At 41.1% G+C, this 22,973-nt stretch overlaps 2 protein-coding genes across 2 annotated transcripts; both read right to left on the minus strand.

Moving 5' to 3' along the window:
• Window positions 1-36: 36 nt before the first annotated feature.
• On the minus strand, window positions 37-9,243 carry LOC143825210 (vomeronasal type-2 receptor 26-like). The gene is made up of 5 exons (XM_077313234.1): window positions 9,167-9,243; window positions 3,263-4,147; window positions 2,514-2,741; window positions 1,811-1,937; window positions 37-938 (listed from the first exon to the last, which is right to left on the minus strand). The coding sequence occupies exons 1-5, from the start codon at window positions 9,176-9,178 to the stop codon at window positions 37-39; spliced, it is 2,154 nt and encodes a 717-aa protein (XP_077169349.1). The 5' UTR covers window positions 9,179-9,243.
• A 3,146-nt stretch (window positions 9,244-12,389) lies between these two features.
• LOC143825212 (vomeronasal type-2 receptor 26-like) lies at window positions 12,390-17,947 on the minus strand. Its single transcript, XM_077313235.1, has 4 exons — window positions 17,126-17,947; window positions 15,370-15,597; window positions 14,933-15,059; window positions 12,390-13,291 (listed from the first exon to the last, which is right to left on the minus strand). Exons 1-4 carry the CDS (start codon window positions 17,945-17,947, stop codon window positions 12,390-12,392), a joined length of 2,079 nt encoding a protein of 692 aa, XP_077169350.1.
• Between the last annotated feature and the right edge of the window lie 5,026 nt (window positions 17,948-22,973).

The following is a 22,973-nucleotide window of genomic DNA, read 5'->3' on the forward strand; positions in this document are numbered from 1 at the left end:
AAAACTGGGGAATAAGCAGGTGGATACTTTAAACATTTAGGGTCTTTTACTTATCAACTGCTGTCTTCTGTTCAGTTCAGGCCTCAGGAGAATGACATAGCATTTGGGGGAAAAGATACAGCCTAGTAAGCCAGCACTGGAAGCTAAGATGGAGAAGATCTCCACGGCTACCATGTCTTTTCCTTTAGTGCTCAGGTAGGTAGGCACAAAGGACAGCCAAACACTGCAGAAGACCAACATGCTGAAGGTGATGAACTTGGCTTCATTGAAGCTGTCAGGCAACTTTCTAGCTTTGAAAGCTGCAATGAAGCAGACAGTGGCAAGAAATCCGATGTAACCCAAGGCACAGTAAAACATGGTGACTGACCCTTCATTGCACTGCACTATGATTTCTCTACTCAGTGAATGGGTGTCCACATCTGGGAAGGGAGGAGAAGTACCAAGCCAAGTAGTACAGATGCTAACTTGAACAAGAGCACAAGAAATAACAATATAATGTGCCAGTTGTTTTCCCACCCATTTTTGGAAAGGGTTTCCTGGCTTGGAAGCCATAAATGCTATAACAACAATCATCGTTTTTGCCAAGACAGAAGAAACAGCAACACAGAAGACAATGCCAAAAGTCATCTGTCGGAGAAGGCAGGTCACCTTGTTTGGCCGTCCAATGAAGAGAAAGGAGCACAGGAAGCAAAGGAGAAGAGAGACAAGTAGAATGTAGGTCAAGGTCCGATTATTGGCTTTAACAATGGGAGTGTCCTGGTGCATGATGAAGGCCAGAAGCACCAGAGCTGTTATCAGAGAGAAGGAAATAGCTAAAAAGGCTAGAATAATGCTCATAGGCTCCGGAAAGGACAGAAAGTTTGGGATCTTGGGAAGGCAGTGGTCTTGTTCCTGGTTTGGATAATGACCTTCAAAGCACGTGATGCAATAATCCATATCTGAAAGGAGACAATCACCTATTTAGACAATTCCATCATTTAACAACAAGTTTTTCTAAGATACTACCTTATATTGTATCATCAACCCATGATCAAAATAGTTTATTCACTGTCTAATATTGAAAATATGTAAGAAGAAATGCCCCCATTTGCTCCTTCAGGGGAAATATTGAGTTGAGAGCCTCAATCCTTTATGATTAAAGAACATTTGTGGGACTTTATGGTTTCTGTAAATACCACTCAATTTATTACCAGAAAACAAAACAAAAACTGAACAGCTTTTTTGTACAGCTGTCCAGGAATTCTGTTTCCTTTAAATTTGAATTCCTTTAGCATAGTGGTTCTCAACCTGGCCACCAGGACCCCTTTGGGGGTTGAACAACCCTTTCACAGGGGTCACTGCAGGGTGTGCAGCTTGGCCGTGGTAGATCGAGATAGAGTGTTCATCTGTCTGGAGCAGCAGAAAAGAGTGAGATTGGCATGTTGGGGCAAGAGGCAGAACTGAACCGGGAAACCAGGAAGAAACCCAATTTATAAACAATCATGAACTATAGATCTTCATGCCATTGGTCAGTTTTGGTTTCTGTGAAAGAACACTTGCATTATTTTATGGTTGGTGGTCACCACAACATGAAGAACTGGATTAAAGGATTGCGGCATTAGGATGTTTAAGAACCACGGCTTTAACATTTGAAAATCTCTCAAAATAGATAAAAGCACTGAAATGTTCAGCATGAGAAAGTGCATTGTGAGACAAAAAAACCCACCTTCAATTTTCTGAATTTGTGAAAACTGAGAATGAAAGAGACCTTGAGGCAATAAATCAATTGGGAATCTTTAACAAGTGAAATCATAATTTGAGCATCTCCTACCCTCTTTGTCTGATATTTCCCCTTCTGGACACCGATCACAAAGGTAGCAACAGAATTTCTCCCCTTCCTTCTTCTTCCTGCTGTAGCCAGGCTTGCAGTTATCATTACACTGAGAATAAGGAGGAACCTGTCAATGTATAAAGCAAGAATTGAGATGCTATTACAAGTATTGTGCTTCAGAATACAGTATGTATATAGAAGAAGAAGAAGAGTTGGTTCTTATATGCTACTTTTCTCTATCCGAAGGAGTCTCAAAGTGGCTTACATTCACCTTCCCTTTCCTCTCCCCACAGAAGACACCCTGTGAGGTAGTGGAGGCTGAGAGAGCCATGACATCACTGCTCGGTCAGAACAGTTTTATCAGTGCTGTGGCAAGCCCAAGGTCACCCAGCTGGCTGCATGTAGGGGAGTGCGAAATCAAACTTGGCTTGCCAGATTAGAAGCCCGCACTCCTAACCACTACACCAGGCTGGCTCTCTCATAGTAATGAAAGTGTGATAACTGGGATCTTAAAGATAGCTCACTTCAAAGCTGATAGGACTAAAAATGGCATAGATGTGGCATGCTTGTTGAGCCCAGTGATGGTGTAATTAAAATCTGACATGAAATTTCATGAATAAAACATTCATGGAGCCCGTTTGATCCCCCTAATGCTCATGCCCACCTCTTTCTATTCATTTGAGACACTAAGGTATCTTCTCACATGTGAAAGGTGTCTGTTCCATTGAATCCTGTCCTCGTGGATGATGACTCTTTCGCTTAGAGGAACATGAGGATCCAGTCTCCCAATCTTGACTCTGATGTAAGACTTATTTGGAAAAGTGACCAAGTTGGTAATATCAAATCCTCCTTTCAGTTCTCCTTGTTCATCAAAGGCCACTTTGACTCCAGCACTGTTGTTGAAAGCAGTTCTCTGAAGAAGGGTGTGGAGCTTGGGGGAAAGAGAAAGACCATTAAGAGGCCTAGACCCAATGGCTTGTATTGGAGTGTGCTCACCATTACCTTTCAGCATCAAAAAGATTTTTTCCTTGCTTTCCTCTAGAAGGCCCATTATGCACAGGCCATAATGCCCACGCTGGCAGCAGGAGCGCTTCGGTTAAAATCACTGATAATGCTCGCTGCCCCTGCCAGTGCAGGCGCCTCCCAACCCAGGGCTATGGAAGGCCCGTGGTAAGTGACCGCGGGATCTTCTGTAGCTTCCTGGGTAAGCTGGACTGGCACTGTGGTGGGCGGTGCTGTGAGTAATCGCCAGCGCCAGTCTTGTTGGCCCACCCAGCCCTGACCCAACGGTGTCCCTGTAGGGACACCGCGTGCCCCTCCCTGGAGCCCTGGAGCTGGCAGGGGTAACCCCCTGCCCCCACCTGGGCTTGTGGAGGGTGCCTATGCCCCCCCCACTCTCTTCCTGGGCCGTCCAAACGGGAGTCTGCTTTATGCCAGCTTAAAAGTTATTACCTTCCATGGTTGCACATTCAGAGAAGCCAGGTTGCCTCCATTATCCATTGTTCTGTGCTTGGCTCTAGATGAGTCCAAGATGTGTAGGGCATGTGCAAGGGCATAGACAGCATTGTATATACTGTAGCTATGGTCAGTGATGCTCATTTCAAAAATGGGTGCCTTGAGAGTCTCCAGTCTCTCGTCTTCAGTGCATATTTCAGCATAGTTTGCTGGGTTAAAGGAACCTGGAAGGATACAGTCGAACACTTGCTCCCAGAAGTCCTTGATGAAGCCATCCTCCTTGGCCCAGGAAGGTTTTATAAGCTGAAGGAATTCATGGAAGCCTGGGATGTCCTTTGAAGGAACGGAGAAGGAAAGAGCCCCATGGAATAGTTCTATATCAAATATCTTTTGCAAAGGATTGAATGCAAAATCCACCTGGGCTCCTGTAATCCACACCTTTCCAACAGAGGTTCTCTCCACATATTCGATAACGGTTAGATCCTCCATCATTATGGGCACAAAGATAATGGTTGCCAGCCACATAATTGTTGCAGTTTCCCCATATACAACAACTGCATTGGCTTTGCTGTTCAGGAAATTAGTGTTACTACTGTCAAAACCCTTGGTCTGAAATACTATGTTCTCCATCTCAATATGTCTTGCAGTTTTTTCTGTGAAGGCTGCACAGATTTCATTCCTGGAAAGCATCGGCTCCAACGTCTGCAAGAAACGATCTCCCCTTTCATCATCCATAGTTATGAGGCCAACCCATTTCCACCTGAAGTACAGAAGTAACTGGACGATTCCCTCATATTGAAGGGCTTCCTTAGGGAACATGCGGTAAAAGGAAGGTCGACTCATTGGGCCATCCACATCTGATTCAAAGGAGCCATAGGACAACTGATAAGGGGGGGGGAATCACGTTACAAAGGTATAATAGGAATACTTTAATTTATTTTTCACCAATGTATATTGGATTAAATATCAACTTGGCTTTCCAGACTGTTGCCCAAATGCTTTCTCGACCTATTTCTTCCTTCTGTTATTAGAACTCTCTGGAATTATTTTACCTAAAACATTTATTAGCCATCATTTACCTTTGCAGTACTCAAGGAGGTGTATAATGAAGATTAAACAAGTAATATAAAAATGCCAACCCCCCCCCACAGTTTTAAGCCTCAATAATTGAAGGTCTTAATGACTAAAATGAGTCCTAAATAACATTGGATTCCAGAACTAAAAACAAGGGGAGACAGATGTATCACCCTGGAAGATGGTTCCACAATTGGTCTCCTTTCTCAATTTTGAACCAATCAGTGATTCCATGTTCAGTTCTCACTGTTGCTTCTTGACCTGCATATAAATTTCTCAAGAGAAAAATAAGATGCTCTGGTATTCCCATCTCTTTAAGAACTTGCCACAATTTGTTGTGCTCCACACAATCAAAGGCTTTAGCATAGTCAATGAAGCAGAAGTAGATGTTCTTCTGGAACTCCCTAGCTTTCTCCATGATCCAGCGTATATTGGCAATTTGATTTCTAGTTCCTCTGCCTCTTCGAAATCCTGCCTGTACTTCTGGAAGTTCTCGGTCCACATATTGCTGGAGCCTAGCTTGTAGGATTTTGAGCATAACTTTGCTAGCATGAGAAATGAGTGCAATGGTGCGGTAGTTTTAACATTCTTTGGCATTGCCCTTCTTTGAGATTGGAATGTAAACTGACCTTTTCCAATCCTGTGGCCATTGTTGAGTTTTCCAAATTTGCTGGCATATTGAGTGTAACACTTTTACTGCATCATCCTTTACGATTTTGAATAGTTTAACTGGAATGCTGTCACCACCACTAGCTTTATTGTTGCTCAGACTTCCTAAGGCCCATTTGACTTCACATTCCAGGATGTCTGGCTCCAGGTCAGTAACAACCCCATTGTGGTCATCAGGGATGTTAAGCTCGCTCTTGTATAGTTCTTCTGTATAATTTTGCCACCTTTGTTTAATCTCATCTGCTTCTGTGAGGTCCCTACCATTTTGGTCCCTTATCATACCCATCTTTGCATGAAACGTTCTCTTCATATCTCCAATTTTCTTGAAAAGATCTCTGGTCCTCCACATTCTATTGTTTTCTTCTATTTGTTTGCAGTGTTCATTTAAGAAGGCATTCTTATCTCTTCTAGCTTTTCTCTGGAATTCTGCATTCAATTGGGTGTATCTTTCTCTTTCTCCTTTGCCTTTCACTTCCCTTCTCTCCTTAGCTATTTGTAAAGCTTCCTCAGACAGCCATTTTGATTTCTTGCATTTCTTTTTCTTTGGGATGGTTTTAGTTGCTACCTCTTGTACAATGTCGCGAACTTCTGTCCATAGTTCTTCAGGCACTCTGTCTATCAGATCTAATTCCTTAAATCTATTTGTCACCTCTACTGTATATTCGTCGGGGATATGATTTAGTTCCTACCTGAGTGGCCTAGTGCTTTTCCCTACTTTCTTCAATTTAAGCCTAAATTTTGCAACAAGAAGCTCATGATCTGAACCACAATCAGCTCCTGGTCTTGTTTTTATTGACTGTATAGAACTTTTCCATCTTTGGCTGCAGAGCACATAGTCAGTCTGATTTCTGTGTTGACCGTCTGGTGATGTCCATTTGTAGAGTCATCTCTTGAGTTGTTGGAAAAGAGTGTTTGCTATGACCATTGTATTCTCTTGACAAAATTCTACCAGCCTGTGCTTCATCTTGTACTCCAAGGCCAAACTTTCCTGTTATCCCGATTATCTTTTGGCTTCCTACTTTAGCATTCCAATCCCCCATGATGATAAGCACATCATTTTTTGCCGTTGCTTCTATAAGGTGTTGTAGGGCTTCATAGAACTGATCAACTTCATCCTCTTCAGCAGCAGTAGTTGGGGCATAGACCTGGATCACTGTGATGTTGAATGTTTTGCCTTGGATTCAAACTGAGATCATTCTGTCATTTTGGGGATTGTATCCCAAGACTGCTTTTCCTACTTTCTTATTGATTATGAAAGCTACTCCATTTCTTCTGCGAGATTCTTGTCCACAGAAGTATAAATGATGGTCATCTGAATTAAATTCACCCATTCCTGTCCATTTTAGTTCACTGATTCCTAAAATGTCAATGTTCAGTCTTGTCATTTCTTGTTTAACCACGTCCAGCTTGCCTTGATTCATGGATCTGACGTTCCAGGTTCCTATGGAATAAAAATCTTTACAGTATCGGTCTTTTCACCACCAGTTACTTCCACAACTGAGCGTCCTTTCAGCTTTGGCCCAGTCGCTTCATTCATTCTGGTGCTACTCGTACTAGCCGTCTGCTCATCCCCATTAGCATATTGGACACCTTCCGACCTGAGGGGCTCATCTTCCGGCGTCATATCGTTCTGTCTTTTGGAACTGTCCATAGAGTTTTCATGGCAAAGATACTGGAGTGGTTTGCCATTTCCTTCTCCAGTGGATCACCTTTTGTCAGAGCTCTCAGCTATGACCTGTCCATCTTGTGTGGCCCTGCACGGCATAGCTCATAGCTTCACTGAACTATGCAAGCCCCCTTGCTACAACAAGGCAGTGATCCTTGAAGGGGGTCAACATCTGTATCACATCCAAAATGCACTTTAACATATTTCACATCTCCCCTTAATTTAGGTTATATTTCTTATTCTTTGCAACCCTTGAATAGATCAGCCAAGGTCATTAAACTAAATGTGAAATTAGTCATAGTCCAAATAATTCTAGTTCTCCGATCTTACCTGTGGGATCTTGTAAAGACTTAAAAGAGTTGCCATGTCTGCTGTGGTTTGAGCATTATATCCCCCAATGACACCACCCATGTTTTTCTCGGTGCCACATTTGTAGTTTGGGATGAACTCAGGTGAAGCGAAGAGTAGGTCCAGGGTGATCCTGTAAATCCATTTTTCAAGGGTGGTGGAGTCGCGGATGTGGAACCCAAGAGTGACGTTGGGCAATAGGAGGGGGTTCTCATTGATCTCATGGATGGCAAACACCAAGGCAAGGATGTGCTGGTAGAACTTTGTTAACAGGCTGGAAAGAAAGTGAGTTATTGCTTTGGAAAAGAATGCTTCAATGAACAGCATCTGGATTGGTCACAATAATGTGTATGAGAACATCACAAAGCTCCACATGAATGAGGGAAATGGCTCATCTGATGCATTTCTCATTTCTTACAGCACAATGATCCTGGGAAACCTATAAGCTGGATATGGAGCCATCGGCCATTCCTTCAGCCCCAAAGGCAGGCAATCAAATGGATACCGGAGGGTTCTTTTTGATGCTAAAACACTTGGCAATAGTTCCATGAATTTTCCTGTTCCCCATTAGGATGTTTAACCAGGAGCCTTCAGTATATCCAGTGTTCTTTGAAGAATCACTTTAGTAGGTTTGTTCTAATAATGTCTGCCCACCACTGTCACACTTGGGTCAGTCTGTCCTGTTCAACATCACAAATCTCTTGCGTCTTACAAATATGTTTGCATATTCAGCCCCCTGACATTTTCTCTGAAGTTCTCTATATTTTTTGCAGCATTAGGTCCCTCTTCATTATTTCTTCACCCCAAATTTTGGTATCCCCTGTGAGGAACTTACTTTTTACAAAATAGCCTGCAATTGAATGGTGGTATATCTAGTGCAATTTTTTTTAAAAAACAAGAAATCCCTACCTCCTACTGCACATCTTAATTTAGGTAATCTCAGGGCATAAATGCTATAACCAAAAGGAGTACAATCTCCTCATGTTGTATTAATAAAGCAATGAGTCCAGCCCCTGGCATAAGAATAATCTTTGGCTTTGGAATTAGGAGGACTTCCTTTTGGGAGCCACAAAGGTTGGTGTCCGCCCATTGTTATTAATAATGCCTACATATAGATATAAAGACTTGATAACAAGTTCCGGAGATTTAAAGGGCTTGCAGACATTAAAGAAAGAGGGGTAGATTTGCAATGGTTAGAATATAACCAGTTGTGTTCTAGGTTCAAAGCTGAATTCTCTAAATAGGTGATGAGATTGTTACTTAACAAATTTGAAAATATGTTGCTGTAAGGCAAACCACATGACAAGGCCAAATATATAAGCTGTTGTTGAAATACGAAACTGAACAGGCAAAATCCTGTATGATTAAATGGATGCAAAACTTTGAGACTAATATCACAATGGAAGAATGGGAAAGTATCTGGGTCAAAATTCCCAAGCTAACTAACAGTCAAATCTTAAGAGAAAATTGGTACAAGATGTTTTACAGATGGTATATTACTCCTAAAGTAATAGGTAACAGCCAAGAGCGATAAAAATGTGTGTTGGAATTGAAGTCACAAAGTAGGTTATTTCATACATATGTGGTGGAGATGTGAGAAAGTAAGACAATTTTGGATTAAATTCATGGTGTTTTGGAAGAAATGTATAATGTTAAGTTTTCTATGAGACCAGAGTGTATGTTGTTAAATTTGTGTCTGGAAAATCTCCCATCACAAGCAAAATGTTTTTTCTTCTATGCTACGACAGCTGCAAGATTGGTGTTAGCTAAAAACTAGAAGACTGCAGAAATTCCAGCATTATCATTATGGTTTGACAAAATGGATGAACTCTCAAGAATGGCAAAACTCACCAGCATTTTAAACATAAACTCGATAGAACACTTGCAAGGACAATGAAACCTACACAGATTATCTTGCTAAACAAACATAGACTTAGAGATAAGAAAGACCCCAGGAGTGGGGGAATGGGGATAAAACAAAAATGTATTCTTTATCTATTCTATCTATTCTACTTTTTTTTCCTGTACACTATTATATATAAAATAAAAAGAACATTTAAAAATGCCTACGTATTCTGCAAATATACAGGATTTGCTCAAATATCACCGTAATTTCTACATTAGAGGAACAATGATTGCCTTACAGTGGATTGCATTTGTAATCCTGGTCCGAGGGTTGCTGAAACTGAACCTTTTGGGAAATGCAACCAATATGAGTGACAATTCCACCAATCAGGATTTCACCGGGCTGATACCACTGATGGGGAATCTGAGGAGGATTGTTTCCAGTGCACTTCATGGTATGTAATTTATACTCAAGCAACTGCATGAGTATTAGCAGCTACAGCACAGATTCTCACACTTGCAACCAAAACATGCCTCTCTCCACATGGATTCTCCTGGACTCCTCTAGACCATTGTCATTAGCTTCGGCCTGGTTTCAAAAAAATAACTCTGATGGGTGCTGTCACTTCCAACACACTTGAGAGATAATGAGAAGAGATATGAAAGCTGCCTCTTTTCTAGTTCTTTATTGTGGCCATGAATGGCTCAGTGGTGGCTTTTATATCCAGAACTTTGAGACATTTCTGATTTGTGTTCTGTTTCCTTCTGGAAAGGTCTTGGAACTCAGACGGCATGAAGGAGGGACATTGACTCTGATAATTATAGTGGGGAGAATATCCACTGGAAGATTGTTGTTAGTGTTCTGAGGTAATTTGCAGCAGAAATAGTGAAGAAAAATATTTGTCTGATCATATCCCAGCTTCTCTCTAGGGAGACTGGCAGCTGGAATGGTGAACTGAGAACAGCAGAGGTCCTCCCCATCCATGATGTAATCCAAAGTAGATCCTGTTAATTCTCAGAATGGAAGTGACAATGGAAAAATTGTGAACTACCTCTCAGACCCATGTACTTGTTTATTTAGATCATTATTTAGATCATTTCTGCACCACATGTCCCAAGAAACTGTTCAAGGTAGTGTACAAAATAAATTAGGAGAAGGCAACAAATAGAATAGAATCACTGAATATCAGAAAATCCCACCCTTAAAATAGAATAATAAAAAGCAAACCTAAGTCATGTGTTTCCAAAGAGTTTTCTCAGGTTGAAAACAAACTATCAAAATGTTACAAGATCACCTTCACAATTAACAGCTTTGGAAAATATGGTTGTTTCGGACTTATGCCTAACAGAAAGAACGGCAGGCTCCAGGTGAGCCTAAAAGGGAAGGATATTCCATGGGCAAGATCCTAACACTGAAAAGGCCTATCTGCAGGTTCAACCCAACTCAGACAGTTTATGCACTGGAGATTTCATGCTGGGCTGCAGGCTGGAGTTTTAGTTGTGGCAGGTTGCCCCACCTCTTCTTGCTCCCACATGGGGGAGCATTTGGCCTGGTGCACCTCATCCACCCCCATTCTGTGCTCCTGACAGGGGGGTGGGGCAGTGAAGTTCCCAGTGCATAAACGGTCTCATTGTTGCATTCTGGAGTAAAGAGAGCAGGAGGATCTGAAATGTGAAATAGAAATTAACTGGTAGGTTACACACTATAGAAGAAGGTGGATCCTAAAGTCCTATAACTTCAAACTGGGTTGTACCTGAAAATAAGAAACTAGGACTTAGAGGAATTTTTTTTTAGTCTCAAATTTAGTGGAAAAAGCCATGTATTCACAGGAGATTTGCTGACCTTTTCAAATATGATTGGATCTGGGCAGTTTTAAGCTTATAAGCTCTGCTCATGAAGACTGAGTCCTGAACTCTGTTAAGCTTTCATCCCTTTATAAAAAGGGAAGGTAATACATAAAAAGAGGTTAGAAATGCATCAGCAGTTAAACTTTAGAACTTTTAAAACTGTAAAAGTCAATATTTAAAAGAAGCATTAAATACTATTGACTATTTTACAAAAGCAAAATGAGACATAATAGCAGTGAAATTATTAAAACTATTAAAATATAAAACTAAAAAGAAAAGATTAAGAGACATACCGTAACAACTACTAACCCAAAAAAACATAAGTAATTCTATGGACCTATTGGCAAAGTCATAATGGCTATACATCAGTGACCTAATCTTTCCTAGTTCTTGAAGCTAGCCAAGCAAATTTGCAACTTTGCTAGTTAAAAAAGTATTTGCATCCAATAGTAATAGGTCAAGACAATGCTTTCTCAGGCCTCAAGGGCATTCTATAAGCACTGGTACTAATCTATCTGTGTGAATATGATTATACAACTTGCACTCAAATAAGACATGTTCTATGGTCTTTACTTGACCCTCATTGCAAATACAGAGCTGTTCCTCGAGAGGGAGTCCATCAAATTTCCCGTTCAAGTAAGCAGAGGGTAGAGCATTGTGACAAAGGAGGGTAAAGGATCTCCTGTGCTCAGGATTTACTACTTTACTTAGAGAGTGCATCAGGGTATTCCTGTTTAAAAGATCTTTCCTAAAAAGTGGGTCCTGGATATTGTCGAGATCATGTTGTCTCTCTACTTTTATCACTCTTGTCTTAACCCATAGCCTTGTCGTAACCCATAGACAAAAATAATTTATGTACGAGACCATAGTAGCACAGCTTTTTAGTGAGTGCAATTGGCCAAGGTGCGATGAATATGTCTATCACTATTAGACTTGCAAGACCTTGCTGTTGGAAAAGTAATTTTAGCCAGAATGCAAAGGTAGCGATCCAAAGCCTGGACTGAACATTGACCATTCCCGTCTTAATCCTAACTGCGACGTTTGAGATGTTGTTTGGTACTGCCAAAATTAACCTCAGAAATTTCTGCCAGAAGAATTTTTTTATTGCACCTGCCCTTTTCTGTGCATTTAAAGAGATGTTCTTGATACGGGAAGATCTTGAAGACATACCTTGGTCTTGGTTTTATCGTGGTTAATTACCAGGCTATTCAATTGACAGTAGGAGCTTATAGCTCTTAAGGTTCTTCTTAGACCTATAGGGGTTCTGGCAAATAAGGCTAAATCCTCTGCGTATAGCAGTAGTAAGATATGTCTTTCCCCAATTTTCGGTGGATGGAAATTTGGTTTCTTCAGAGTGGCTAATATCGTTAATAAAGAAATTGCAAAGGAGAGGGGCTTATCAATTTGGAATAAATTCATTCTGTGCTAAAGTAACTCGTTGCTGGAATATTTGTGGGGTAGGGGGATGTATCGAGGGTTATGAAATAAATCAGACTTTTATATAATCAATGAAGTTTATTAGCTACTTAAAGATAAATTGGAAAGTAAAACCAATCTAATTAATGAATGTCAGGAAAAAATTCGTGGATTTCATTCAGGGCACAAAATGAAAATTCTCCACTTGAGTTCAGTACAGATACAACTGGAGAACATGTGGATGGCTGATTAAAGAATTTAAGACCTTTTCCTTATCAACTGCTCTCTTTTGTTCAGTTCAGGCTTAAGGAGAATGACATAGCACTTTGGGAAAAAGATACAGCTTAGTAGGCCACTACTGGAAGCTAAGATGGAGAAGATCTCCACGGCTACCATGTCTTTTCCTTTAGTGCTCAGGTAGGTTGGGACAAAGGACAGCCACACACTACAAAAGACCAACATGCTGAAGGTGATGAATTTGGCTTCATTGAAACTGTCAGGCAAATTCCTGGCTAGGAAAGCCACAATGAAGCAGACAATGGCAAGAAATCCGATGTAACCCAAGACACAGTAAAACATGGTGACTGACCCTTCATTGCATTGCACAATGATTTCTGTACTCATTGAACGCATGTCCATATCTGGAAAAGGAGGAGAAGTAGAAAGCCAAATTGTACAAATGCTAACTTGAACAAAGGAACAAGAAATAACAATATAATGTGCCAAATGTTTTCCCACCCATTTTCGAAAAAGGCTTCCTGGCTTGGAGGCCATAAATGCCACAATAACAGTCACTGTTTTTGCCAGGAGAGTAGAAACAGCAACAGAGAAGATGATGCCAAATGTTATCTGTCGGAGCAGGCAAGTCACCTTGTTAGGCTTTCCCATGAAGAGCAAAGAGCAGAGGAAGCAAAGTAGAAGGGAGATGAGCAGAACGTAGGTCAAGGTCCGGTTGTTGGCTTTAACGATAGGAGTGTCCTGGTGCTTTATGAAGGCCAGAAGCACCAGAGCTGTTATCAGAGAGAAGGAAACAGCTAAAGAGGCTAAAATAATGCCCATAGGTTCAGGAAACAACAGGAAGTTTGGGATCTTTGAAAGGCACTGATCTTGTCCTTGGTTTGGATAATGATCATCAGAGCATGTGATGCAATAATCCATATCTGAAATTATTATTATTATATTATTATTATTATTAGTAGTAGTAGTAATATTATTAGTATTATCATCATCATCATTTTATTTATATCCCACCTCCCCCCGGAGGCTTGAGGCAGGTCACATAAAACCAATCCCCTAAAACAAGTATAATAATAATTAAAAAAAACATGGTACCCCACAGAAACCAATATTATACCTCACAGAAAGGAGAAGATAACATGGTAAATATTTTTTATCATACTTGTTCACCTTTGGTTGAGAGGGTAGGTTACAAATTTAAGGAAGGAAGAAGGGAAGGGAGGGAGGAAGCAAGCAACCAAGGAAGTTATTGTAAGATACTACCTAGCATTGTGTGATCCACAGTTTATACACTTGTCCTAATATTGAAAATATCTAAGAAGCAATGTCCTGATTTGCCCCCTCAGGAATATATTGAGATGAGAACAAGAATCTTGTGGTTAAAGAACTTTGTGGGGGACTTTAGTGGTTCCTGTTAATACTTCTCAATTTCTTACCAGTCTTAAAACAAACAAACAAACAAACAAAAAACAGAACTAAACCCTACTTGCTGTCCATGGATTCTGTTTTTTTTATTATTCGAATTCCTTTAACATCTGAAAATCTTTGGAAATAAATAGAGAAATCTACAGTAATGTTCAACACAAGGAAGTGTAAGCTGTGAAAAAAAATCACGGCTTCAAATATTCGCTAATAAAGTCTAAACTTGCAGAAACTGAGAAGGAAAGAGACCTCTAGATTTTATTGAATAAAGCAATGAATGGTTGACCCAATGTTCTGTTTACAGTGAAAAGCAAACTCTAAACTGGGGACTATCAGAAAACGGATCAGAATTATATGAATAACAAATAATATTGTAACGCCCCTATGGAGATTTCTGTCCTCAGTTGAACTACCATGTGCAGTTCTGGACATCATATTTGAAAAAGGACATCACCAAGCTGGGGAAAGTACAGAAGACTGCACCCAAGATAAGTAAGGAGTTTGGATCTCTCTAAAGGAGGAACAGCTCTAAGCCTTTTCTGACTCAAGGCATTGTCAGTTGACAAAAGAGGTGATTAAAGGGACAGACATGATAGAGAGTTAGAAAGCATGAACTGTATAACTTTGTCTCTGTTTCTTAAAATTCAAGGGTCTTCTAGGAAACTGACGGGCAGGAGATTCAGCAGGTCAAAAGAAAATATGTCTTTATACACCACATAATTAACAAAATGGAATTTGCTGCCTGTTGAAATAGAGGTGGCCAGAGACCTCGGCAGCTGTAAAAGGGAACTGGACAGATGCATGGAGGATAGCCTATCAATGTCAACTAACCATGTTGACTAAAGGGAACCCCCACATCCACAGGCAGCAAACTCTTGAACACCAAGGCCAGGTGGCAATTTCAGAGGAAGGATCTGTCAACTATGCCCTTTTAGTGGTAATTCAGATGCACTGGTTGGCTGGACATGATGGATGAACAGACATATCCATTAGGTCTGATCCATTACTTCTGTTTTAACTGCATAATGGGGGGATTAAAAAGTATGTTTCCTCCATGTGCAAATCTTGAAATTCCCACCCAGCAGCTGATCAAACTTTTGGGGATCTTTAACAGGAGCACTCGTTATATGAACATCTCCTACCCTCTTTGTCTGACATTTTCCCTTCCGGACACCGATCACAAAGGTAGCAGCAGAATTTCTCCCCTTCCTTCTTCTTCCTGCTATAGCCAGGCTTGCACTTATCATTACACTGAGAGAAAGGAGGCACCTGTCCTTGAAGAAAGCAGAAAGATAGAACTGAGAAGCCATTTTGCTTCGGAATTATGTCACTTCAGTAATGGAGGTGATATCGGAGATCTCAAAGATGGCTTATTCTCCAAAGCATGGTGGAATCAACAGTGGTTGGTTTGAGAGGCAATGAGATGTTTTCACACCTGTGGAAGGTGTCTGTTCCCGTTATTCCTGTCCTCGGACAGTAAATTTCATGGATAAAAAAATCTATGAAGCTTGTTTGATCCCCCTAAACCATCTGTCTACCCATTTCTATTTGTTTGAGAGACACTAAGGTAATTTCTCACATGTGAAAGGTGTCTGTTCCATTGAATCCTGTCCTCGTGGATGATTACTCTTTCGCTTAGAGGAACATGAGGATCCAGTCTCCCGATCTTGACTCTGACGTAAGACTTATTTGGAAAAGTGACCAAGTTGGTAATATCAAATCCACCTTTCAGCTCTCCTTGTTCATCAAAGGCCACTTCCTCTCCGGCAATGTTGTTGAAAGCAATTCTCTGAAGAAGGGTGTGGAGCTTGGGGGAAAGAGAAAGAGCATTAAGTAGGATGGGATCAATGGCATGGACTGGAGTGTGCTTGCCAATGCCGTTAAGTTTCCAATAGATTTTTAGATTCCTTTTTTATAGGAGAGAAGTCATTTATGAATGCAAGTATTTGGTTTTTGCTCATGAGAATGGACTTCCACTGCCAGACACAAGGCAAAGCAGTGAAGTTCGATTCCAGCTGGCAAAAAGGAAGTTTCCATAGCCCAGTTTTGAGCATATGATTTCGATTTAAAGGGCAGGGTTGAAGAAGGTTTTTTGTACCTTGCCATTTGCCACTTGAAGGAGCCTCAAAGCAGCTTACAATTGTTTACCCTTTCTCTCCCCATGGCAATCGTACTGTGAAGTAGGTGAGGCTGAGAGAGCTCTGAGGATACTGTGACTTGCCCATAGTCACCCATCTGGCTTCGTTTGGAGAAGAAGTGGGGAATCAAACAAGGTTCTCCAGATTAGAGGCTACTGCTATACTACCTATGCTGGGTAGTGGGTTAGGTGAAAGACTTCTGCTGGACACTCAGAGATACTGCCAGTCTTAATACTTGTTGTAACAGTGGACCTATTTAGTAGAAGATTTCTGCATATGTCTTCAAAGGAGAAGAGGTAAGAGGATGTGGTATTAAAGAAGACGTAAAGGCCACAATTCTATAGGATTATCTCTGGCTTTGGGAATATTCCCGGGGCATCACACTAAGGTGAAAGGGTCATGTTTTCCCTCAGTACTCATTCTGCACTGTCAGTGCTCCTTTATAAAATCCTGATATTTGTCAACTTGTGTATAAGGACAGAACAAAGATCTCTTGAAAAGTGATTAAAACATTTAACTCATTTTTTCCCCATTCTCTTTTCTCTACCCAGACAACATATCGCTGAAGCCATGAAGGGGAAAATCTGCAACCCCTGGAACAATGTGAAGGGTGATTTCTAAAGCCATGCAGCTTCAAAAATTGATAGCCAGATCTAAATTTCCACCATTTAGGTTACGTAACAGTAATGGACTTATTGTTCTATCCGATTTTCTTTTGACTTTGCTCAGTATCCTGCATTTTCAAATGCTGTGTGCATTTCCAGTTCTTTAATAAATGGTATTTCTTTGAAAAGTCAGTCATTTTGGTTTGTGTGAAAAACATTAAAGCCCCTGTTTGACTCAGGTATACCAAAACAGGGGAAGGGAGGGGTAACAGCTACCCCACTTTCCAGTATAACCAAAGAACTAAGCCTAGAAGGGAAATCTGGTAGTCATGTCACCATTCAAGTTCATCGGAAGAGAATGCCTTTGATTGCTATGATTTAATGATGGCAACAAAATCCAGAGAATGGGGAAGTTCAGAAGTAGATGGAATAAGAAGCCCCATGGGGCAGGAGACACACGACAGGTAAGCGACTTCCTGAGTTTCTGGTGGGCAGGAAAAAAAACTAAAATGTCCCATTTTCCCACTCTAACCAACATATTAAACTCTAAGCCTGGCAGGGGACTGTTTTCCTCCAAGTGAAGAATAATTACCTTCCAAGGAGGCACATTCAGAGAAGCCAGATTGCCTCCATTAGCTCTTGCTCTGTGGTTGGCTCTAGATGAGTCCAAGATGTGTAGGGCATGTGCAAGGGCATAGACAGCATTGTATATACTGTAGCTGTGGTCGGTCATGCTCATTTCAAAAAAAGTTGCTGGAACACTTTCCAATCTCTCCTCTTCAGTACATGTTTCACCTGACGTTGTTGGGTTACCAGAACGTAGCAATGTACAATCGAACACATTCTCCCAGAAATCCTTGATGAAGCCATCCCCCTTTGCCCAAGTAGGTTGTAAAAGCTGAAGGAATTCAAGGAAGCCTGGGATGTCCTTTGAAGGCATGGAGAAAGAAAGAGCCCCATGGAATAGTTCTATATCATATGTCTTTTGAAAAGAATTGAATACAAAATCCACCTGGGCTGTTGTAATCCACACCTTTCCTACAGAGGTTCTCTCCAAGAATTCGATATTTGTTAGATCCCCTATCATGGTGGGCAGAATGATAGTTGTTGCCAGCCAAAGAAATGTTCCAGTTTCTCCATATATAACAATTGCATTGGCTTTGCTGTTCAGGAAATTTGTGTTACTACTGTCAATAAACCTGGTCAGAAAATCTATGTTATCCAACTCCATATTTCTTGAAGACTTTTCTGTGAATGCTACACAAATTCCATTGCTGGATAGGATTGGCTCAAATGTCTGCAAGAAACGTTCTCCCCTTTCATCATCCAAAATGATGAGGCCAACCCATTTCCACCTGAAATGCAGAAGTAACTGGACGATTCCCTCATACTGAAGGGCTTCCTTAGGGAACATGCGGTAAAAGGAAGGTCGACTCATTGGGCCATCCACATCTGATTCAAAGGAGCCATAGGACAACTAATGGGGGGGGGGCGATAATAGGAGTACTTAACTGTGTTTTTCACCAGCATAAATTAGATTGAATATCAACTTGGCTTTCCGGATTGTTGTCTATAGCCTTTGTCTGCACATTTCCTCCTTCTGCTAGGAGAATTCTCTAGAATTATTTTATTTATTTAAAACATTTATTAGCCATATCAATGTGCTGTTTAATGTGAATTAAACAAGTTTAATAAAAATTATAAAAACCCCTACAACTTTAATAATTAGAGGTTCAAAGAGGTAAAATGAATCCTAAATAATATTGCATTCAACTTCTTCCTAAAAAATTGAAATGGGTTGGGCAGATACACCTCACTGGGAGATTGTTCCCTAACTGTGGGGCTACCAGTGAAAAGACCCTCTCTCATTTGCCCACCAGAGGAGCTTCCATGATGGGTGGGAGTCAGGAGGGTTTCTGAATTCCTGGCTGGGATCCTGTTTGCAAAGTGACCCTGGTTCCAAGCCATGTAGGGCTCTAACGATCCAAGGCAAGCTGGTCTCAGAGAGTGACTGAGAGGGAGACAGTATAGACTTTAGCACCCCTGTTTCACCTGATTAACATTCGCAACTAGAACTCATGCCACATAAAAGGGAACTTATGGTCAAAGAGGGTTCACCATTTAACCAGCATACCCTGCAGTCCAAGGGATCTGCCCAGCAACCACTGTCAAAACCAGACTGCTTTTTTACTGTTGCTGGAATATCCCCCACTTAGGGCCATTTGTGGGGTCTTGCTCATGATTCTACACACTGCAGGTCTGCTGTGAGGGAAGCCTCTAAGAGCGACTGACTGAGGCAAAGAATCTGGTTTTCTGACTGTCTCTCTGTCTCTGTCTGTGTTGTACTGAGGGACGGCCATCACTGCAACCCTTCACAGAGTGATGCAGGGACTTCTGTGGACATGCACATACATTCTTTCTGAAGGGGCACATGTGAGGGGGGAGAGCTTTCCCTTTCAGCCTCACGGTCAGCTGACTGGGAAGCTGCCCTTCTCACAATTCTTCAGTAACTGCAGAAGGACATAGCCAAGCCATGCGTGTCTCTTATTCCCTCTCCCTCCAACATTTCTGTCCTACCACACAGGGCTTCTGTGCAGATGACGCATGTTGGGGGTTCTTTTGCCCTCTAGTTCATCTTCACAGCAACCCAGTGTAGGAGGCATTAAATATTTCTTCTGCAGAACAGCCAGTAAGCTGAGCTGTAGAAGGAGTGACGCGGGTACATCCCACCTGGCCAATTGACTTCTGCAGCCTACATGATTTTTTGCAACAGGCATTATTGCTAGTTTCCTATATTCCTCTCTTGAATATTGCCTGGTTTGGGTGTTCGTCTTGTGTGTACAAATGGAAAATCACAGATGATAAAGTGGTCAGGAGAATAAATGTATGTTCATTAATACAAAGAAGGGAGGAGGGAGAAGGCAAATGAATGGTGACAAATCTCTTGGATTCGCTTTCATAGTTCATTGTGTAGATTTGTATGAACTGTTATTGTTGGTGTCTAAATCAAATAACCATCTATGCATTGAACAAAATAAATTATTGTAACATGCCTGCTCCTAAGAAACACTCAAACATATTGAACCTGAATATTCAGCACACCAACGTTGGCGTCTTTTTGTAGTTGCCATTTCAAGATTCGTGTTGCACCCAAATGAAACTTAACATATTTCACCTCTCCCCTTATTTTTGGGGGGGGATATATTCCTTATTATTCACAACCATTGATTATAGATTGACATTGATGATTGAATCAGATGTGAGATTTGTCAAAGTCCAAGTAATCCCCATTCTCTGATCATACCTGTGGGATCTTGTAAAGACTTAAAAGAGTTGCTATGTCTGTTGTGATTTGAGCATTATATCCCCCAATGATACCACCCATGTTTTTTCTGGTTGCCACATTTGTAGTTTGGGATGAATCCATGTGATGTAAAGAGCAGGTCCATGGTGATCCTGTAAATCCATTTTTCAACTGTGGTGGAGTCACGGATGTGGAACCCAAGAGTGACATTGGGCAATATGCTGGGGTTCGCATTGATCTCACGGATGGCAAAGACCAAGGCAAGGACATGCTGGTAGAACTTTGTTACCAGGCTGCAAAGAGAATCATTCATTGTTTTAGAAGAGAATCCTTCAATGCATAGCTTCTGGATTAGTCACAGTATTGTGTCTGAGAACACAACAACGTCAGGGTCTCACCTGAACCAGAGGAATAGCCCATCCGATTCACTTCTGATTTCCCATAGCACAATGCTCCTGGGAACCCCACAAGTTGGACATGGAGCCATCAGTCATTCCCACTGTACTCCAATGACTGGTATTCAAAGGAATACTGGAGGGTCCTATTAGTTACTAAAACAAATGGCTTATGATAGATCCATCTAATTCCCTTTTGGATGTGTAATCCTATATTGTTCAGCATAGATAGCGTTCTGTGAAGACTTGGAGATGTTTGTTCTACCCTTATTTTGAGTTTTACTATTGTGAAGCATGGAGAAGACACTCCTGTTCTACTTTTTTTTTGAACTGTGCATAATGTTTTGCACTTTTTCTGTTATGCATTTTGTACAAAATTCTAGAGATATTGAACTAGAGGGACAAAAATGTATCCCTACCAATTTCACACATGGATCAACCTGTACTGATAAACATAACAAACCTCTTCTGTCAAAATATCTTTGCATATTCACCATCCTGATGTTTTTTCAGAAGCTTAATGCATTTTTGAAATATTGGGTCCCTCTTCATTACTTTCCCCCTCAAATTTTGATATCCCTAGTGCAGAATGGAGGTGTATTTTGTGTTTTTAAAAACAAATCCCTACCTAATGCTCTACACATAAATTAGGATAGCTCAGTGCATACAGGCTGTAACCAAAAAGAGGGCAATCTCCTCAGGATTTCTTAAAGAAGCAATTTGTCCTGTCACTGGGAAAGCATCATCATTGATCTTGGAACAGGAGGTCTTCCTTTTGGTAGCCACCGGACTTAGTGTCCATCCATTACATTAAAAAAATGCCCACCTAGCTTTGCAAACATACCAGATTTACTCAAATAAAATCAGACTTCATCATCTTGTCTATGTTAGAGGATCACTTACAGTGGATGACAGTAATAATCCTGGTCGGAGCGTTGCTGAAATTGAACCTTTTGTGATACACACCCAATATGAGTGACAATTCCACCAATCAGGATTTCACCCGGCTGATAACACTGATGTGGGATCTGAGGAGGATTATTTCCAGGGCACTTAATACTATATGATCTATACACAAGCAATGGCATTGGCATCAGCAGCAACATCACAGATTCTGCAAAGTGCAACTAAAACATGCCTCTCTCTACATGGACTGTCCTGAGTCTCCTGTGTCATTAGCTTCAAGCTGGTTTGAAAAAGATAACTCAGGTGGCTCCTGCCCTTTCCAACCCAGTTTTCACGAGTACAAACATTAACCTTATCAGTCATGTCCCAGCTCTCTGTTTTGTATGCTACTTGAGAAACAGAGATTGGAAAACTGCCTCTCTCTAGTTGCTTGTTTTAGCAGAGAATGCCTCAGTGGTGGCTTTTATCACCAGAACGTTGAGTCTTCATTTCTAATTTGTTGTCTGTCTCTTTATGGAAAGGGATCTGAAATTCGACAGGGCAAATAAGTGACAATGATTTTGGTAATTATAGTGAAGCTAATCTCCTCTGAAAAACTGTTGTTCGTGTTCATGGATCATTTCCTGCAGAAATAGTGAAGAAAAATATTTGTCTGAACTTAGCTTCTCTCTAGGGAGACCAGCAGGTGGAATGGTAATCTTAGACCAAAGAGGTCCCCTCCCATCCATGGGAAAAACCTGGGGGATTGTCAAAAGGGAGGAGACCATGCAAAAACTGTGAACAACTTCTCTTCAGACCCATCTATCTGTTTATTGAATTACAACATTCTTTTCCTGTTTAGCTAAAACCTCCCCCCTCTTACCTTGGCTTAGCCATGCAAAAAGCTTTGCATCCTGCAAGCAACACCTCTTTGCAGTGCATCCCACTCAGGAGCTTAGCCATTCGTCTGCCTCCCCTCTCCTGCCCTGTTGCCCTAGGAAGCAGGGCAAAGGTGGAAAAGAGGGAGTGGGAAAGCAAGGAACTACTCTCATTGTCCTTTGAAGCTTTAAACGCCCACCCCTCTATAGTCTAGGCTTAAGCCAAAGCCATGAAGCCTGTGAAACCAAGTCAGACTCCATCTTAAAGAGCTTGGTCTTGTCCACAGGTTCTGATTTACAGTCTCTGATTGACACAGGTACCCCATGACTCAGTATTGTTCTCCACCCCACTGTATTGCTGATTTAATGGACCAGGTAAATCCTGTTTGCCCAGGGGCTCCTAGACAAACCTCATTGTCTTTCATATGACTAATACTTGGCCCTGCTGCCATGAGAAATGTCTTACACAAACCCTGCAGCTAGACCTATTGAGACATCATGGCTCCCTTTTCTTAGACCTATTAACACCAAAGGCAGGAGCAGTGGTGTGATCTAGATGGTTGTAGTGAGAAGGTACTGTTGTTGGATTTGGATCATCATCTGACACCAAATTGCTTGAGATTATAATTGGGCTAGAAGCCAGAGACAGACATTGCTTCCTTATGATGGACTGAGTTCTGAACTCGGTTAAGCTTTCTTTACAACAAACATCTATATAGAGGATACTTAAGCCTCTGTTTTGAATTCTTATACTTTATAGACTGTGCCATATAACTCCAGATGTCATTGCATTAGCTAAAAAATTTAGCTTATTTCATTGTTCAACTGAATGGCTTTAAAAGTCAAGGTTGCCTAGAAATCAATTTATGAAGCTGGTTTCCGGCACAGCCAAATACAATGAAAACTGAAATTTCCTTTCAGCTAGTTAAATTAGACATTTGAGGGTGAAAAACTGAACCATTCTGAAATATGTAGCAA

The sequence above is a fragment of the Paroedura picta genome, chromosome 16 (genome assembly GCF_049243985.1).
Source record: "Paroedura picta isolate Pp20150507F chromosome 16, Ppicta_v3.0, whole genome shotgun sequence".
Taxonomy (NCBI): domain Eukaryota; kingdom Metazoa; phylum Chordata; class Lepidosauria; order Squamata; family Gekkonidae; genus Paroedura; species Paroedura picta.

Bases quoted from the DNA above. Each gene is read 5' to 3' on its own strand.
- LOC143825212 (XM_077313235.1), bottom strand. From the start codon at position 17,947: ATGTTCCCTAAGGAAGCCCTTCAGTATGAGGGAATCGTCCAGTTACTT. The intron at 15,060-15,369 runs GTGAGAAATTAC...CTTCAAGGACAG, and splicing joins GGAACAGACACCTTTCACAT to GTGCCTCCTTTCTCTCAGTG. The intron at 13,292-14,932 runs GTAGGAGATGTT...TAATAATTTCAG, and splicing joins GAAAATGTCAGACAAAGAGG to ATATGGATTATTGCATCACA.
- LOC143825210 (XM_077313234.1), bottom strand. The intron at 2,742-3,262 runs GTAATAACTTTT...CTTTCCCCCAAG, and splicing joins TGAATGTGCAACCATGGAAG to CTCCACACCCTTCTTCAGAG. The intron at 939-1,810 runs GTAGGAGATGCT...GTCTCCTTTCAG, and splicing joins GGAAATATCAGACAAAGAGG to ATATGGATTATTGCATCACG.